The sequence below is a fragment of the Sciurus vulgaris genome, assembly GCF_902686455.1.
Source record: "Sciurus vulgaris genome assembly, chromosome: 3".
In the NCBI taxonomy this organism is placed as follows: Eukaryota; Metazoa; Chordata; class Mammalia; order Rodentia; family Sciuridae; genus Sciurus; species Sciurus vulgaris.
In genome coordinates, this window is record NC_136463.1 from 66935386 (window position 1) to 66956620 (window position 21235).

At 35.2% G+C, this 21235-nt stretch overlaps 1 protein-coding gene across 1 annotated transcript in view; it reads right to left on the reverse strand.

Annotated features, from left to right (window-relative positions):
* Positions 1-21235, reverse strand: part of NLK (nemo like kinase) — a 143846-nt gene that overhangs the window by 29945 nt on the left and 92666 nt on the right. The window contains 1 exon segment of the mRNA XM_079132136.1: positions 20692-20747. Within this exon segment, the coding sequence (XP_078988262.1) occupies positions 20692-20747 (56 nt within the window).

Consider the following 21235-nt stretch of genomic DNA (forward strand, 5'->3'; position numbering starts at 1 on the left):
TAATTTTTTTGATGTATTTCACAGAATAATCTTTTGGGTTCAAATTGTGTCACTCTTCTGCAAAAGCTTTCCATCTCATTTTCAGTAAAAACCAAAGTCTTCGAAAGTCCATAGAGGGTCAAACTGATCTGACCTTCTTCTCTGACATCCTCTCCTATCACTTTTCTCCTGGCTATTCTTTGGATATGCCAGATACATTCCAACCTTAGACCTTTGCTCTAGCTGTTCCCTTTGCATGTACTGTACTTCCCAACACCTACTTATCCCTTACATCTTTTACCTCCTCTGCAGTTTTACTTAAACCTTATCTTTCAAATAATACCTACCTTGATCAATCTAATACTGAAACCTGTACTTCCTACCCAACTGTTACCTCCTTGCACAGCTCTCCTTTTTTTCCCTTAGTGCTTATCATCCTATATAATTTACTTATGTTTATTGTTTGTTCTATTCAACTGTGCTCCATGAAGGCAAGGGATTTTGTCTGTTTTGTTTACAAGTCTATCCCAAACTCTCAGGATGGTGCCTGCACGTAGTAAACTTCTATAAACATTTACTGAATGAATGAGCTAATATATATTGAGCACCTAATAGGTACCAGGCATACTACTAATTATTTTAAATATATTACCTCATCTAATTTTATGGCAGGCTGGGCATGTAGCTCAGTGGCAGAGCATTTGTCCCACGTACAAAGTCCCAGGTTCAATTCCCAGCACAGAAAAATAAAAAACAAAAACAAACTTTCATTTAATTTTGATGGTAACCCTACAAAGTAGGTAGTAGCATCTCCAATTTACAAATGAGGAAAGTTAGGCTAACAGAGCAAGTAACCTGCCTAACTAATGTTACATAGTGGTGACGTTTAGATTTGACTGTATCTAAAATTGCTTCAATGGCTATTCATAAGTTTGGATTTATCTTTTCTTCTTTTTGAATAACATTGAAAAAAAGCTGTGTATAAATAAACTAAATGTTTACTGTGTTCCTTAAGAATTTCAGCTGAAAAATGCAGAAGCAGTAGAACTGGGTGGGGGATCACCATTCTGCAACTTCTGTGAAATCACTGATCTAGCACTATTAATAGCTAGGAAAGCCACTTGAAAGGGATGAGGACAAGCCTGACAGCAACTCAATTCACCACTCCATTTTAGCATCACTTAATGTGGGACAAAATATTATATCTTTGTGATATGCACACCACTGACTACAAAGTGTTCATGCCTAGAAAAAAGTCCCAATTTGAGTAAAATTTGTCCTCTAGCTCTGGTTACCAGTTTTATTAGAAATACAGGGAATAAAAAACCAGGATACCATGAAGAAGCAAACGGACAAACACTATATGGATCATTCTTCAGGAAATATTTCTCAACAAGTCAAAGACCCCCTCCCCTAAAGTGTGAGTGATAGGTGGAGGGGAAATGAAGTCAGACAGGAATGTCTGGGATAAAGGAGACTCAGAGATATAATAACCAAATGCAAATTTGTGGACTTTGTTTAGATTCTGATTCAGAGAGATCTTTAAGGCAACCTGAACAGATATGAAGGAACAAGCTAATTTTAATAGACATGATAATGGCATACTGCTTATGTTTTGGGAAGTTCTTATCAAATAATGCATATTTAAGTATTTATAACGTGCAATAATGTGATTGTTGGGATGTAATTTACAAGACTTCAGCCCTCCCCCTCAAAAAAGGAGGCATAAGGGGAGAGAGAAAATGAGATTGGCAAAATGATCAGTATCACTGAAGCTGGGCATTGCAGTTATTACACTATTGTCTCTATTCAAATTTCCATAATAGTTTTAAATTTTATTGTAGAAAACTGGGGAAGTACAAAGAAACGTAAGAATATAAAACTACCCAGAACATTATCTCTTTGAACTAAACAACAACATTTTGATGAAAATATGTATCTACATAAATGTATATTTAAAATAAAATTGGGCTTATGATATATACACGGCTTTGCTGCATATTTCTTTAGTGTAATAAAATATAAACAAGTAAGTTAAAGATAAGGGAAGTTTCTCATTAAATAAAGCAGGATTTTATCCAGAGTTCTAAAGCTTAGATATAATTAATTTAACCAATCCATCACTGTTAAAAATAAAGTTATTAATAGGCCTGGTGGCACATGCCTGTAATCACAGTGACCTGGGAGGTTGAGACAGGAGATCACAAGTTCAAGGCCCACCTCAGCAACATAGCGAAGCTCTCAACAACTTAGTGAGACCCTGTCTCAAAATTAAAAAATTTCAAAAAGAGCTTGGGATGTGGATCAGTGGTAAAGTGCCTCTGGGTTCAATCCCCAGCATCGGCAACAATAAACAAACAAAAAACCCTAAGTTATTTCTAGTTTTTTCCCAATTTTAAATAACCCTGGGCTAAAATCCTGTACATATAACTTTGTGAATTTCACTATTTCCTAATGATTGATTCCTGAAGTGGATGGTATCACAGAACAATTGTATATCCTTTATTTTTCAGGTCCTCTTTAATTTTTTTACTATATACTTTATTAAATTTAAAATACCATTGTATTACATAATCTTTTATGACTTAGAGTGCTATTTAGAATTTTTTTTATGTAATTTGTCATGAGTTGAGTAATCTTCCTACTACTAGATGTTTAGACTATTAGTGTTTCATTATAATGTAGCAGTTAGAGCTTTATGGTATTGCATTATGAGTGAACTTTAATTACGTGTAGATCCTCTCTCTTGGTTAATACATTACTCCAGAAAAGAGCCCTCAATCTTCTGTCTTAGGAGGTATAGGCCAGGTTGCCAGGGTTCTGCGTGAGTGGGGCTGGGAGTCAGAAAAACCACAGCCTAACATGCTGCCTCCACGTAATAACCTTCAGTCTTCTGCAAGGTAGGGTAAGGAAAGATGGAGGCATTCTACAACATCCAACACAGGTGTGTAACCAAGTCCTGTGTTCAGAACACCTGCCCCCTACTTTCTGAGACACCTGAGGTCTCCAATTTCTGAGCCTTTTTTGATGTTCTGTAGCGAGAATCAAGCTGTTCTGGTTCTCACCCACTGCCACCCTTAGATGTTTGCCCCTTCTGGTTTGAATTTTTATTCTTTACGGACATTTTAGGAGGACCATGGGGAGTAGTGGAAGTAAGATTTGTGGTCTTATGACTGTGTTTGCAGGTTGAAAACCATTTACAGGTTTATTGGCCACATGTTTGCATGAGCATGAGTGATGGAAAAAGAGAAAAGTGAGAGTGAGGGCAAAATGTTGCTGTCCTTTGCTCAATGTTTATACTGGAATGATAATATGCTTCCCATATTAAGTAAGATAGTAACATCTTGTATATTCTAAAAAAAAAAAAAAAAAATCCCATAGAAGAAATCTTAATCACAGGATATAGAAAAGGAAACACTTCTATTGCAACCATTAAGACTCATCAGAAGATCCAGTATTTTTTGAGTTGTACTGTGTTCCAGAAATCTAAGGGACAAAAGCAAGGGAACATTACGTAGAAAAACAGAACAAAACAACAAAAACAAAATGGAAAAACTTCACAAATGCCATTACTTTAACCAAGTGTTGTTCTCATAGTTTGAATGCTTAGGTCCCCCCAGAATCCATAGGTTGAAATCTTAAACCCCCAAAGATGATAGTATTAGGAGGTGGAGCTTTTGGGAGGGATTAGGTTATGAGGGCAGAGCCTTTAAGAATGGCATTAATGCTGCTTACAAAAAGAGATCAAGGAAGCTTATTAGTGCTTTCCACTATTTTAGGTTATAATGAAAAGACTATATAAACCAGAAAGTGGGTCCTTGGAAGATACCCAAATCTGCTAATTTTGGACTTCCCAGCCTCCTAACTCTGAGAAACAAATTCTGTTGTTATAAGCTACTCAGTTTAGGTAATTTTTTTTTTTTTTTTACAGCAGCCCAAATGGACTAAGAGAGTTGTCAACTTGAGGTTTTATTCATGAAAATAAATAATAAATTAAAGTCCTAAAGAGAGTAAGAAGCATTCATCTGTATGAGATGCTCAGTCCTAATCTGCTTAGTTTATTGACAGTATTTGCTCCTGCCAGCAACTGAAAAGTTCTTGCATGGCTATGAAGAGCGGGTTATATGCTATCCTGCCTCACATATCTACAAAATTGGCAGCCAAGTTGCAATGTCAGAATCTTTGGTGTTAGTAGTGACAGTTGGTATGCATGCAAGCACCAGAGAGAAAACATTCTAATTTTCAGTTATCAGGTTTGAATTCATAGGAGCTGGCACTTTGAAAATCTTGCTTTGATTTATAAAAGGAGGCAAACTGAAACAAAATCCAAATACAGAGAGTAAGTATGAAATGTCATATTCTTTCTTCCAACAGTGACTACATTTTCAAAGAAAGGAGTAAACGGAAAACTTTGACTGGAACAGGTACTGTTCTAGCCAGATATTGTATAATGAATTATCTTATTTTAGAAAAATTTCATCATTCACTTAGCATGATAAAATGTATCAGGTTAGGATGTTGTTCATCCTAGATCGTATGAATTTGAATGGACAAATTGGACTATTTTGTGACCAACAACAATTTCATATAGTTCACCCTAACACAAAGCAAACGTATTGTCAAGATATTAAAAAAATTGAAAAGTGAAGCTTTTAAAATCAATATGGAGCATGATTTCAATAAGCCAATTCCTCCACATTAAGACCATATAGACGTGCATTGATTCTCACAAAATACAAACCAGCTGGTGTTTCCTCTGCTAAGCACAGATTCCTATATCATCATGTCATTGTCTTCAGGAAACATCAACTTGAAAAAACATTTCATTCAACCTTCTATTAAAATATTTAAGAAAGAAGAATTTTTTTTAAAATGCTACTTTCATATCTCTGCTTCTTGAGAAGATGACAGGTTGGATTAAAAAAGAACAGGACTAGGTTAATAAACTCCTATTAAACAAGAAAGTCTAGAGCAAAAACACAGAGCTCTTGTGTACCTTTACCATTTTCTGTCTGTCTTTGTTCAGAAATGTTTTCCTCTCCTAAACACAAAGGACTGAACAATTTTAAATAGTCTTTTTTAAAAAAATGATTAAAACAGTCACTTCACAGAGAGTAAGTCTTGTCCTGCTTTAGTTTAGAAAAGTAAATTTTGAGGGAAATATACTTTTCATTCTATAAATGGAACATTTTTTCTTCATAGAAAACAACCCAACAACCAGGCCAAAGTTTTAAATATTTCTTTGGAAAAATATAATTTCTGAATTTGAAAATTTATCACTATATCTGCAAAAATTCAGAGGCATCACAGACCATTTTATGATAAGGTTTTTGCTTTGCTGTAGCACAAATCCTCTGAAGTCTCAATCCCCAGCATAATGTCTCCCAGATGTCTCAACTAGTTGCCATGCCAACTATAGCAGCTTAAATTAAATGAGGGCCTGAAAAGGCACCTGCATCACTTCAGGTCTGTTGTGCATTAAATAAAGCTCTCTTGACAGGGACTCAGAGGTGCCATTAACTTGAACAGCATCTATCTGATTATTGTTTCTGAGTAATTTAATGAGGGTCTCTATACAAGAGTAAAAACAGGGTGCTCTTTCCCTCTACTTTCCTTCTAAATGGGATAGCCTCTCCAACAGCTGGTGTACCTACTGGGTCAATGACTTTGCCATGATCTTTTAAGTTACCACTGGGTGAAGTTAAACTATAGAACCAAAGTTAGGTCTTTTAAGGAGAATATTAGCAGATTAACTATTTCCCCTATTAAAACTCATCATTAAAAATATGATCATTAAAAGCACACTGTGCAAGGTATGCCAACCTCAAATGATTTGAACAGCCCTGTTATAAAATAAATTGCTGCTGATTGCAGCAATTAGTTAAGTAGCTCCATGAAATATGAATTTCAAAATGTACTGATTTGCTTCAGAAAAATGATGATGCAAATGAATATTTACAAATGTACTGGGGAGGAGACATGGCAGCTCAGGCGCTCAAGAGAAATAGTTTCTCTATTGCTTTAAAAAGTTAATTTAACTAACATTTCAAGGTTTCTTCACTGCTTTCTCAAATATTAGTTATTGGAGAACATCATTAATAGGAGTACAAACTTGTGCTAGAGAGGTTATGCAATTTACCAAAGGTCACATTCCCAGGCAGTTAAAGCCAGGACTAGCTTCTAGTCCTGTGCTTTCTCAATCCCTCAAGCTGCTTCCCATTGGAACTTGCCTTTATGAGTCTACCATTCCCATCTCTTAATCAAATATCATAGTGTGCAATTACTTTGAAATACAGAATAGCTGAATTCCACACTTTTAATTAGGGTTATGAGGAAAGGAAAAAGTATGTTAACTTTTTTTTTTGGAAGCTACTCTATGACTCTTTACAAGTCATCTCATTTAATCCTCATGATACTCTAATTTGTAACTATTCCGTATTTACAAATTAAACACATTGAAGACGAAAGAGGTTATGATGTTTGACACAGCACTTGGATTCAAACCTTGGTTGGAATGATTCTGAAGTGTGACCTGTTATTTTTCCAGTGAAGGAATGTCAGGTTAACAGGCCCAATAATTATGATACCCCTTTTGCCAATGACTGAAGAAATACAAAGGCTATAAGAATTATAAGCAAGTTTTTCTAGTTCTCTATCTCTTTGCCTCAGTCTCTTTTTACTTCCGGAGTATTCACTTCCTTCAAGTCTTATTCCTTTTACATTTCTTTTAATTTGACAGTTCAAGAAACATTTTCCCTGTATTTATGAATTATTTATGGTTAAGCAGTTTGATATTTCCTATTATTTTGTTAAACATGAGGTGAGATAAACTTTTAAAAATCAGTGTGTGTGTATATATAAAAGGGACAAGGGATTTCAGGGCTTTTTTTTTAACCTGTGATTAATCCCAGGGACAGTACTGCTGAGCTACATCCCCAGCCCTTTATTTATCTTGGGACAGGATCTCCCTAAGTTGCTGACCTCAAACCTATGATCTTCCAGCCCTGGCTTCCCAAGTTGTTTGGATTACAGATGTGAACCACCACTCCTGGCAAGGCTCATTTTTTTGTGTGTGGTAGTGTAGAATGGCTGAGCTAATGGTCCTTGATAGGAAAATGGGATATTTTTCCCCCCGAATTAGAGACTGCTGGAAATATAGGATAGGCCATGGACGACATGTAAAAGTTGAAAATATGTTTGGGAATCATTAGATACAACAAGAAAGAAATAACAACCCCTACTTTCTATTAAATGAACTTTGTTTCAGATAAAGCATTAGTTTTGCTTTGGGTTATAATCTTATTTTTCTTTGCAAATAACTTTTTTCTCATATTAATTTTTCATTTTTCTTTCTTTAATTAAAAAATCTGGATATTAATATTATATAAGCACATTACCATAAATAGACTGTAAGTTCAACCTTCATGGCATGAGATTGTTTAAAATAATGCACCAAGAGTGTCAAAAGCTGAGTTGTTAGTAGATAGTGCCCAAATATAAACAGGACAGTACTGCCAGACTCCCAAGAAGATGGCTTAGGAAGAAAATGTCTTCATGGAGGACAGTATTAGGGGCAGGAAAAAGCAAAAAATAGGGGGTCTTCTGAGGATCAAAGAAATGAGGTGGGAACACACTGATACAAGAAAGGCAGAGGGAAAAAAAAAAGAGTTTTTAGGATTAAAGCCAGGTTTGTATGGTAATTTTTTATTGCAAAAAAAAAAAAAAAATTATGGGTAAGGAGACTAGGAAACTAATCTAAAGCCTGACAGTCAACTACACCTCAATGTTAAGCTTCCTGTGACCGCTTGCTCCCATTAAAACAAATCTGAACTGTGATCAATATTTGTTTAACCTACCTCAATGATATTGCATCTATTTTAGGAATTTAAGAATGTAGGATAATCAGCCTCACACCAGAAATCCTGACCACCTCAACTGTCAAAGACAATTCTGCAGAAAAAGCTACACAGTCACCACAGAAACAAAATGCTTGACATCAAATTCTGACCTTCAATTATGAGTAAGATGATTGAGTACTTTCTGTTTTTAGGAAGTCATGATTACTCAAGCAGTGTCAGAGGCTGTAGGACTGATGCCAACAGCATCTTTGTTTAACAATCATCATTAGCATCAATAAATACTGACTGGGTACCAAGTGGGTGTAGAGAGAAAGCTAACTCAATGACAAGACAGAGAAAAAAGATGAATGCAAGACAACAGTCAAGGGGATAGAAAAAGAGTGACATTGATCTATAAAAATCAAGTAGAGAAGACAAAGGAAACAAAACTATTTTAATATACATGGACACAGAAGCTTGACTGGAAAAGAAAAAGGGCTGATATTTATTCAACGCTTTGTATGTGTTAGGCATCAGCTTTAAATTTATTTTGCCTCATCAACTCCTAGTTATTCTAAGAAGTAAGTCCTATTATGATTTCCATTATACAAAGGAGCAAAGGTTTAGAAAGGTGAAGGAACTAGTTGAAGGTATGCTAGTTCGCAAAAGAGGTAGCACTAGATCCCAGTCCTTGTTTTTAATCTGTTCCTCTGAAAGAAAGTAAAACCTCAAAAATCTAAAACTACAGAAAAAGGTAAAACCAAATAGTTCTACTTCAAAAGGAAGAAGGCATGGAAAGTTTTTTTTTTTTTTTTTTTTTTTTTTTTTTTTTTTTTTTTTAAAACGAGGAGTTAAATGGATTTAGCAGTGGGAGGCAGTATGGTGTAGGCTTTGGAATCAAAAAACCAGGGTTACAGTCTTGACTCTATCACTTATTTGCTTGATAATATTAGGCAAGTTAACTTCTCTGAGTCTGTTTCTGCAGTTTGAAGCAGGAGGATCGTGAGTTCAAAGCCAGCCCCACCAAAAGTGAGGCACTAAGCAACTCAGTGAGACCCTGTCTCTAAATAAAATACAAAATAGGGCTGGGGATGTGGCTCAGTGGTTGAATGCCCCTGAGCACTTGATCCCTGGGACCCCCCCCCAAAAGTAAAAAATTAAAAATTAAAAAATAGGCACAATGATATCTACTACACAGGGTTACTGCCAGGATTTAGATGTATGAATTTGGAATTACGTAAAAATGCCTGGCACAAGGGGAACAAAGATTAGGTGGTAATTATCATTACCACTCTTACAGGAAGGAGGAAGGGTAGAGTTATTAAACATCAATATACCAGTTGTTGTGCCCAAAGTCCCTCATACATGGAATTCAGGTATACCCTGAAATCTCTTATAAGGAAGATTATTATGTCTATGAGCACTGAGAAAAATGAGATCCATGGAGGAGTATCAAATAATGTTTTCAAGGTCTAAAAGCTAGTAGGGCAGAGCAGGTAAGGATTTGAATTCAGGGCTGCCTGAAATAAAAGTCCATGACCTTTGCTGAAATATATGATTCTGCTCTTGTTTTTCCAACATTCTTCCCCTGGGGGAAAAAAATCAAAAGAACCTAAGTGAAAAGGAAATCAACAACCACTCAAAAAATTCTCCTTTAAGCCAATGGAATTTCAAAAGGAAAGATCAGGCACTCTCAAAATGATATCACCACTGAGGAAAATTCTATTCATTTATTAATGCAGTCTCACGTGGTTTTTGGCACTGAAAAACATTGTTTATGACAGTTACATTCCTTCAGAGTTTATTTGAATGTGAACAAAAGCCCTTTCTGAGACCAACAAATATTTTCTATAGGAGATATAATTTTGGAGAAGTATCTACACGGTTTTTGGATGGACTGGAAACTCAAAGGAATAATTAAAAATACTCCTCTTTGTGAGACCTTTGAGAAGCTCCACACAAGGGACACCTGGTTTTTGGTAAAGAGGTTCGAGTAACTGAAGGGTTGCTCAGCAGCGATCAGTTTAGTTTCTTGTAACTGATTAACATTCGCTTATCCAAATACACACACACACACACACACACACACACACACAAGAACATACATTAAAAAAAAATCCAAAACACGTGCAAATCATATTTCTCTTGGAAAAACGCCACTTCAACCTGATCCTATTTTCTACCATCTGGTTCTTGTGTCACCTCTAAGTGATTTATCAGTAAGAGGAAAAGACTGCCAATTAAAACATATAATTATTAAACCAACTGCCAATTGTAAGAGGCAGTCTAGTTCAGTTTTCTTTATTAATATTTAACAATGACATGCACAGAGCATGCAGAGAGCAAAACAATGCAATAAGTAGCACATAAATAAATTGAACTCTGGCTAAAATAACAATTTTCACTAGTGTGTTATAGGTCTATTAAGTTTCCTGAGGTACTGCTCTCAAATTGAGTTGATAGCAGGAGACTCAGCTGGTTTGTCAAGTGGTTTAAAAGCCCCAATGATACCCTATATCCTCCAATTAAGGCAAGTCTGATATATTTAGTGGCTTCTGAAACCTCTAGGTCTCCAATGCCTCCTGGTGTCTAGCAACTTTAAAAAATAGAAATAAAGTCAGAACAGTGGGATATGACAGATCAAATAAATACAGTCCCATGAGCGTCCTTAAACCCTCACACCTGAATTATGTATGTCAGCGGCTAATAATCAGAAGGTTAACCAGAAGGTTAAGCAGTTTAGGAGGATGATAATGGGGTTCCGAGGCTTTTCAGAAGTTCAAATTAGGTGTGGCTTTGTAGCTATTCAATATTATACTCTAATAGTTGAGAGTCCCGACAGCATTTCATTCCCACCAGCTAGGAAGTTTTAAAGATATATTTATTTTTTAATAGGTGAAAAGATTAGAGTCAAGCTTTAGATTTTTTTTTTTTTTTGGCTTCACCTGGAACACAGGTGTTTCAAAGAGCTGCTATGAATAAGTTGCTCCAACTATAGTGATTCTTCAAAGAAGAGGGGAAAATATTCCAACTGAGTTGGAACTTTAAACAGTTTTAAAAAAAACCCCACAGGATCAGTAATACACTAAAGCCTAATAATCTTTATGCAGACAGGAAGGCCTTCAAAGGAACTGAAAAAAAGAGAGATGACAACTACTACAGGGTATAGAAAAGGGGGGTAATTCTTGGGATCTCAGGCTGAAGGATTTTATGCCATAAATTTCTAATTAATAAGAAAGGTCTGGTAAAGGCAATGGAGAAAAACAGTAAGAAAGGCATAATGTGGATGCAGTCTGGATGGAAGGTTTAGGGATGACAGAATTGTACATTGGATTTATCTTCTAGGATGAAAGATTCATAGGAATTCCTACTTTCTTCAAGCTTCAACAAGTTTCACCTCCTCTGTAAGATGCTTCCCTTACTATTATAGCACTTACTAAGTACTAAGCACTTGCTGTGTCTACCCATCTTATTTTAATCCTTAATCTGAGGCAGGAACCATTGTTATTCTAACTTCCCGGATGAGGAAACTAGGGAACAGAGAGGTTAAGAAACTTGTAGTTTGTAGTACAAAAGTAGTAAGAGGCAAAGCTAGGATTCAAATCTAGGCAGTCTAGTTCAAGACTCTGCGGTCTTTGTCATTACAATTGATTTTCTATTACTTCAAGCTAGTAGAATGCTGGTTAGATAGGCCCTGAATCAATCATAAGAATTTTGAAATAAACAAGGATGAAGATCTTGTTCCTATTGCATAATGTCATGAAACTCAAGATTTCTGTCGTCAGGCAGCAGAACTAAGGGATGATGAGAGTGTGGCAGACGGAAAGAAGAAGGGTGCTAATTTTAGAGACTGCTGTTAATTATGTTCCAATACCAAAAATACCTATTGGAGAAGGCACAAAGGCTTTGAAGGAAGAACAAAGGGAGACATATGACTGGTCAGTTTCTTAATATAAGAATACTCTGAGAATATGAGAGGAAGGTCAACTTTCCACATTTTCATGTTCAGGTCTGCCAACCTAGCCTATGACTTAGACTTTTCTTCCACCTCCCAGACAAAAGATGAAGAATAAAACTAATTTGTTACATCACTTTAAGAGAATCAGTAAGAACTGAGGGAGTGCTAGTGGTGGTGGCACATACCCATAATCCCAGCTTCAAGGGAGGAGGACTGATTGCAAGTTCAAGGCCAACCTCAGCAACCTAGTGAGACCCTGTCTCAAAATAAAAATATTTTTTAGAAAGGGGGATGGGGATGTAACTCAGTGGTAGGACATTCCTGGGTTCAATCTCTAGTAACCCACCCACCCAAACAAATAGAACTGGGGGAGGTTATAAACTATTAAAAATAAATGTTTACTTTTGATTGATGAGGTACTACACAAGTATGTAAGAATGAAGCACTGCTAAGTAAACATTTTAATAATAGAGAGCTAACCATTTTGGACAGCTCAAGTTGTACACACGTGTGATACTGTCTTATACAAAGAAACACTACCTAACAGGTTCAAATACTCTTAAATCTAGAGTTTAGAATTATATCGGACTGGCTTGTCTGCTCAACTGAAGAACATATTTAATGTTCTATGTGCAATGAGCCACTGATGTATGAAAAACTATTAATGCTGCATTAAAATCTTTCAGGTAACAAAATAAGGGTATTTAACTAATTGAGCTGAGTTGGGAAAAGAAAATGGAGAACCTGATATATCAAATTATTTCCTACAGAATGAATGTGAACAGAAAGCTTTGAAAACTCAATTTTAATCCCTAAAAACTCTTTACTGAGTTCAGATAATGGAAACTCATCATTCTTTTTCTATTTCATATTGGACAGAAACCAACACTAAGCCAGATTATAAAAAATAAATCTTACATGTTTATCAAGTAGGTCCCCATATTGGTTCTACAATAATTTTTCTCATTCTCTCGTTTTAAAAGAATCTTCATTTTAGTATGATGTATACTGGAACAAATATGAGAGTTGGGTGACTTCTTCAAAGGACACAGTAAATTCTTAGTTATCTGCATACTATGGCTTATTAAAGCTCTAAGCCATGGATTCTCTTACCCAAGTATAAGAGTGAGAGTTAAAACAGGCTTAAACCCACCTTATTATTATGTTTTAATAAATCTTTTTTAAAAAATATTTCTTTAGTTGTAGGTGGAAATCTTTATTTTTATTTATTTTTATGTGGTGCTGAGGATCAAACACAGTGTCTCATGCACTAGGTGAGTGCTCTACTGCTGAGCCATAACTCCACCCCTTAAGCCCACTTTAAACATGAATTCTGAAATCCTATCACTCCTGGTTGAAAGAAGAAAATTCCACAACTGTAAATACGTGAGACTTAATAAAATCTCTTTCCTCACTTTTTTTTTTTTCTTCCAAAATCAGGACTACAAGGAAGGAAATTTCAACCTAGATCTCAGATATCAAATTGCCTAGACTGAAATAAAGGTGAAGACATGAAATAGCATGGATAAAGAAAATCTGGTTTGTGGATATTGCTGATTTCAAACAATGCTTTGCAAATGAAAGAAAAACAGCAATGTGTCAGAGAGAACTGTGTTCTCTTGTAACAAATTGTCAGCCCTAAATCTCATCATCTTCTTTCCAAGAAAAAGCATGGGTGCCTTTACAACCAGAAAAAAATTGGTGTGTGCTTCAATTAGAATCACTGACCTTTTCTGAAGCATGCCTATGCCTCTCTATATAAATCAATGGAATAAAAGGTCATTTTGTTAAAACATTTGAATATGACAATCTCTTTCCTAGGAAACGGCAAAGCCCCCCCCCTTTTTTTTTCTTTTAAGCAACTAACTTGTATATAATGTCAAGAACTAAAACTACCTCAATTGCAATTTAAAACTGACTGAAAAATCAATTCTACTACCAAAACCAACAACAAAACAAACAAACAAACAAACAAAGAAAAACAGCTGGAAAGCTATCAATGTAATCTGAATCCTTGTCACTAAGATCATAATCAAGTAGGTACAAAACAAGAAAAGCATTCTAGAGAAAATTATGCTATTTCAAATTTCAGCTCTCTTCTTCACCAAGTACACTGGAGAAGGAAAAGAAAGCTTGGTGTCTGTCAAATGTGGATGGTACATCCTGGTGATTTCTCATCTTCCGCCATCAGAACCCTCCAAAGTGAATGCACAGACATACAAATCCAAAGATCATGAGTCAAGGAATAAGAAACCAAAATGACTAGAATAGTCATTTTTTGAATATAAAATTTGTTTTGAAAGATGGATTTCTACCTATATTAGGAACGTTTTATTGCTCCATTTGCTTTCATTCAGGAAGAGAAGAGGCAAATTCTTCAATTACCTCCTAATCCACTAAGAGAGTAAAGGATGCATATATCAATCATATAAATTGTAATGCAATGAATATTAATACTTTCTCCAAAAGGCAATGAGACCTCAAATCAAACCCATCAGCCCTTAGCAGGTCTGAAGAAACTCACTTTCAACCCAATAGAATGACAGCATTTCTTCCAGTTTGATCTACTGTACAATGGCATAAATGATATCATTAAAACACAAGAGCGAATTGCTATCAGTGGTATATAAAGAAGAGCATTCTGAAGGGAGGGCAGGTCTCTCAACGTACCACTGTACAGGTGCTTCCTTTCCACCCAGTGCAGTACATTTATGGTTAGAGATTTTGAAAGACAAAGATGTTAAACAATTCTGAAGAGCAGAGAGAATTAAAAACACAGAGAACAAAAATCTGTAAGAATGACTCCAGGAGAGGTATATCAAAGAAGTTTACTTCTGAATACTTTTTATGGTAATTGGGAAGAGAGGAAATAAAACAATAAACCATTTAACAGGATCTGTCTTCTCTGTCTAGATATATGATCTGATGTAGTACCTTATCCATTTGTTCACAGTACATACTTGCTAAAATTTACAGAATGAATATTCTATTATGCATACAGATCTGTCATTTATTAGTATTGCTTCACATTGACATTTAATTAGTACAGATATGCAGAAAAAGTTTACATGGACCTTTGAATAGGAATCATATCTGGCTTAAAATTTTGGGGAAAAATAAGAATGTAACTGAAAATATTAAAAATGTACTTACCTACTAATACATAACTGCTCTTGTATGGATTGATAAAGAAAGGACTATTGAAATGTAGATAACTCTTTCAAACTTTTTTTGGGAGGAGGAGAGGAGAGAGGGAGAGCAGGGCAGTTTCTGTAAAGTTTTGAAATTTAAGGTTTAAAACAAACATTGAGTATCATTAAAAACACCCAGGAAGATGCCAAGCATCATCTTTTCTCCTTTACAACGGTCTGTACATAATAGTCACTGCCTCTTGCCCCCCCCCCCAATCAGGTTCTCGTTATGGTGTGTTTGGGTTTTATCTTTTTAAATTGTGGTAATGTGCACACAACAAAAAATTTGCCATTTTAAGCATTTTTAAGCGTACAATTCAGTGGCACTAAGTACATTCACAATGTTGTATAACCATCACTACTACCCATTATTATTCCAAACAGAATAATGATCAGTACCTTTCTGATTCTTCATAACAAAAGTATAGGGTCCATCTTTCATTGAGCCCCCAATGCCTACTGAATAAAGACCAATTTCCTTATCTCAACACTCAAGGTCCTCTATGAGCTGGCCCCAACTAACTTAATTTTTCATTATTTGTGTAGGGTATTCTCGAGGCAACAGGATGACTGACCATTCCCTAAAGTTGTTTGTGATGACTTACTCCACTCTTTTCAATGTCACCTGTCCAAATTCTATTCATACTTTATTGATGATATGAAATGTCTTTTCCTCCAACAGTCTCTTTACTGTTTTTTCTGTCTGCAGTAACTTCTTTAAAGTTTGATACCATCTGTCTATATTCTTTTGGTACACTCTACCACATATGGTAGTTATTTCTTTATGTCGAGTATCTCTCTCATTAGACTGTATTCTCCTTGTGGGAAAGCGTTAAGAGGCAGCAGAACATAGTGAATAGAGAAAAATTCTTGGTTCTGGGAACACAGTTGATGCTTATGTTTATGGAATAAATGAATGGAAATGCTTATAATATGGGAATCTTTCAAACTGTCAGGATATAAATTTCCAGTCCTTGCTGGTACTGCTACTGTAGAAAGAGTACACTTAAATATGCATAGCTGCATTTCATTTGCTTGTTTTAGTTCTTCACTGACTCCTAAGATTCCCTGAAGCTTACAGAGCTCTTTCAAAGCATCAGAAATTCTAACTGACCCAAACTGTCAGGTAGGGTCCTTGCTCTCTTTAAAACGAGACTGACTGCACTACTCAAACCTATCATCCAAACATGGATATGTTCAAGAGTGAAAGAAGGCACTTATTAATAATTATACTAGGACATCAGGTAAAATCCAAGACTATCCCTAAAAACCAAGATGCATGGTTATCCCATTAGATTTCTCACTGCCACTGGATTTAGAATGTAATTGATTCTATTACAGAAGACTTGTACTACCCATATTCTTCTTCATAAAATGCTGAGATTATGTCTCAAGCTAAAGATACACTTTTCCCCAAACAAACCAAAATTTTATTTCATATCCAATAAGCATCCAGTGCTTTCTGGGAAGGGGTCTCTTTATGTGCACTGTGCAAAGTCCAGAATCCTGACTGAAGAAAAACAAATACTCCTTTCCAATCAAACAATTAGAACTGGCTTCTTTAGGATTAAATTTCATTAGGTTCAAACTAATTAAGGGCCAAACTGTTTTCATACAGATTTCCTAGTAGAAATTCAAAGTACAAAATGAAAAATGTAATCCTTTAAAAGTTAACACATCAGCTCAGAAAAAATACAGAATCTTTAAGATAATTATGGAATATATTTCCTAGGTTGATATATTAGATTAAAAACTCTGAAAACGAAGCTAGAAGATATAAAGGGCATGGTAGAACTTATTACTCCTTCCAAGTAGGTAGATTCATAAAGTTATAATTTAGACATTGTCTTATTTTTAGTTAGTAGAAGGAATTATCTAAAGATGCATGATATTTTAAAACCCAAGCTAAATTTCTGGTAGGCAGTGATATAATCATTTTATTATAGTTTCAGATTCTTGAGAACTAGATCCGATTAGCTATATGATGATACTCTTATTGTACCCTTGGTTGCATCAAATACAGAGAACTCAGATTTTCTGAAATGATACCAACTATTCAACTAGTTTTTAAGACGTCTGATTTAAAATATTTATATAGTAAAACTTGAATATACGAATTAACATCACATTTTTTCTAAGAAAACATAATGTGATACCATATATACAGTGGAAATTATTTTTCTCTTCACAATTCAAGTAATATAAACATATAGTTTTGACTCTATGTACCGACCCCTTCAACTAAAAATTAAAATATTCATTAGATGCATAGCAATATTACTCAGAACTTGCCTAAAACAACAGAGCCTCAAACAGACCTCAAAAATAGTTTCCTAAAAACATAGTTCTTTAGTATTCTGTATTTCAAACTAAATCATTCCTTCCTAGAGTCTTTATAATCCTGTGGTAGTTACAGGTACAATTCCTTTTTAAGGATCCAGTTTTTCCATGACACCTCTACTGGAAAATACTTACCTTTGTTTTCGTGCAAGATTTTATGTATAGCTAAAAATTATAAGAAAACTTAAGAAAGGAGGTTCAGGTCAGGTTTGAAAAATTTTTCTATCTGCAGTCATTACTCTGCTATGAAAGTTATGTGTTAAGGCTCTCCCAAATGTAATTTAATTGTAGTCAATAAGAGACCTAGAACTCCTACCCTTATGGAAGTGCACACAGGGTTTTTATTTTTGTTTAAAGGAATGACAAACCCTAAGTATATAACATTAATGCTTGATATAAATTATTTGTGGTCAGGCACAGTGATGCATCCTATAATCCTGGTGACTCAGAAGGTTGAGAAAGGAGAATTGCAAGTTCAAGGTCAGCCTTGGCAATTTACCAAGACCCTGTTTCAAAATGTGAAAAAATAAAAAGGACCAGGGATGATGTACTTCAGTGGTAAAGCAACCCTGGGTTCAATTCCCAGCACCAAAAATGCAAAAACAAAAAATAATTAATGCTTGAAATATAACCTAAAAAAAATAAATATAATGAATGAGATGTGTTCAGTGAAGAGAACATAAATATATTTGGCATTTATTTAATATACCCATTTTCACCAATTATCTTAAAATGAAAGTATCCCCTCCCTTCCCACAGATGGCCTATGTATAGTAAAAGTGAACTCAGCAGACTGGTGCATTCTAAATCTTCAGGATTAAAGGAAATAACTTTATAGTCACTTGAATGACTGCCTGATAGTAATACCTTTGTTCATACAGAGTTTTAGCCATGACAGATTATGCTTATAATATGATTTATGGTGAATAACAGAGTGTGCCTGGGGCCTTTGGTTATACCATATTTGTTTGATCTGTAGGGGCAAGAAGGGAAGGAGGGCTACAGACTGAGTAGCCAAGGTCAGTCACATGGGTGCTCTATACCTCTGTAACTGAATCATAATACAATCCCTGGGCACCAAGGCTCAAGTGAGCTTTCCTGGTTGGTAACAACTTGCTCATGTCATCAACATCATTGCTGGGAGAACTAAGCCTTGTCTATACAAATCTACTGGGAAAGGACAACAGGAATGTCACACCAGGCCCTCAAACCTTTTTCTTTGCTGATTTTAGTCTTTTTGCTGTAATAAACTGCAACCATGAGAATAACAGATTTTTGGGGTCCTTCCAGTGAATCATTATACCTGAGGATGGGGGATTGGGGTTGTGGCTCAGTTGTAGAGCACTTGCTTGGCATGTGTGAGGCACTGAGTTCGATTCTTGACACCACATATAGATAAATAAAGGTCCCTCAACAACTAAAAAATATTCAACAAAACAAAACAAAACAAAACCTGAGGGTGGCCTTGGGAACTCCTAATATAAGCTATAATACAATAAAATTCATATGTGATAAAAGGAATTTCTTCTAATTTCAAAGTTTGGTTTTAGCAACTTCATTCCCAAAGAGGCAGAAATAATACCATGCACAGGAATACTCTGCAGTGAATTTCCTTCCTATCAATTTTGGGTTAAATAAGGTAGCTTCTGGTCAAGTGTTGCCCACTCCACCAGCACCTTCCTTTCCTTCAATGAGGATCCAGATAATCTTCATGAAATCTATGAAATGGAATATATTTTCTTGGTTCTTCTACCCTTAGGTTAATTTTGTATACTTTTTTTTTTTTTTTTTTAAAGGTATGTCATAACTACCTGGTCTGGCCCAAAGTATCAAATACACACAGACACTCTTTTTCAGACAGGAATTGGTCATGGGTACAATCCTTTCCTTGGAATGTGTAGGGTGGGGCTCCCCAAGTCCACCAAGTTTTACTGACCAAAAGGATTAATTCCATAAAGCATTCATGGATTAAAGTATCACCAAGGATTATAGCATTCAAAAGTTTTGATTTATCAGGGATGGGGATGCAGCTCTGTGGTAGAGCTTGCCTAGCATGCATGAGTCCCTAGGTTCTGTCCTCATTACTACAAAAACAACAAAAAAATTTTTTTTTGGTTTATCTGATCAAACCATTCCAGTTGTGCAGTGCGGATCAGTGAAAATTGTATTATCTTATAAGGTTTCTCAATTCCCTAGCCATCTCAGCTGTTCTTTTTTCCCTTGAGGAACTCCTAAAATTATAAAAGATAATTATTTACTATGGAATTACTTACTACAGGTATAAGAATGAGATCCATTTATTTTATTGCTGAATCAGCAAAAGAACCTATTATATGGGTTTCCATTCTAAGTAACAGTCTTAAAGTATTAATAAAAAATAAACTGCACTATCATGAGCCCACCAAATTCAATGATTTAAGATTATCTGTCTTTTACTTAAAGTGTTATTAAGCTAAATGCAGAATGGAAATTGGTGACACTTTGCCCAGGAGTGTCAGGTACGTGAACCTATGCCTCAATTTTTTTTCATGTATAGTCTCAGGAGCTACTATCATGCATTATGTTATATATTATTATTATTCACAATATCTAACATACTATTTTTAGACATTAACAGCAGAAATAGAAAAAATGTCTTTTTTCCTGAATCATATACATAGGGGTTAAAAACAAGGTCATATAGTTAAGACTCCCTAGAAATGAATGTTGATTCCAACATTTCTTAGCTCTGAGATCTTCTACCTTTTGTACCTCGATTTCTTCTTCCATAAGATGGGAATAAACATAATAGTTTCCCAAGAGGGTGGTTACAGGGATTAAAAAAACTCATGCGTGAAGAATTGAAAATTGTGACTGGCATCTAATAAAACTATACAAGTAATTGCTATTGCTATTACCATCACCATAATCACTAACAAGACCATTATTCCATGGAACACAGGACATTTAACTTACTTACATTTAACTTAGTTCTTTAATTTTTACCTTACCCCAAGTGTTATGAGAAAGGGCAATATCATTATCTTAACTGACAGGCAGTTGCTGTATATGGCAAAAGGACTATTGGGTTCCATTACAACATGGCTCCCTCATTGGTTTCATCTGTAAAATAATAATAATAATGATAATCTACCTTATAATGCTATGTGGGGATGCAATAAAACACCTGTTTGGATGCCCTATTCTGTGGTATCACTATACAAGATATGTTGATATTACTGAGCTCCGCCAGATACTTGAGATTTCAAAATTACCTGGTTCCAGGTATTCAATCACTTCTGTAAGGATGAGATTTAATAAAATTCAAAGCATAAACCCCAGGTGTTAGAACAAAAAATTAATTTAAAAAATTGTCCCCTTCTTTCACATTCCCCGGTTAGGATACATTTCTTCAAAATAGTCAATGTGTGGAGGTTGGAGTATGTCAAGGGCAGAGAGTACCTGAGAAAAGGAGAAAAAAAAGTCAAATTTAGAAAACTAAAAAGGAAACAAAAGTCATCATAAATGCAAGTAAATGATTTATTATCAACTCTCTATTGATTTAAGGCTGTTATAATTACCCACTGAAATTAACTAAATTTATCTTTTATGAAACAGTCCTAAATATTAAGATGAGTTTGCAAATTTACTATTTAAAAGACAATTCTAGCTAAATCAAAATGAAAGAAGCAACTGTGTTTTACAATGCGCTACCAAAATCCCTGTCCAGAAGAGCATGTTGGAAAGAAATGCTCTATTTTTAACAATCAGTATCGCTCTGAGAAGATGAGGAACTATATCTACCATTCATTTCTTTACTCTTCTGTTCAACAAATGTTTGCTATTACACATTCTACCTGACAGGCACTATGGTAAGCTCTTGGGTTATACAGATGAACAAAACAGATTATCATCTCTGCTTTCATGGCTAGAGGAGAGGTAAACATGAA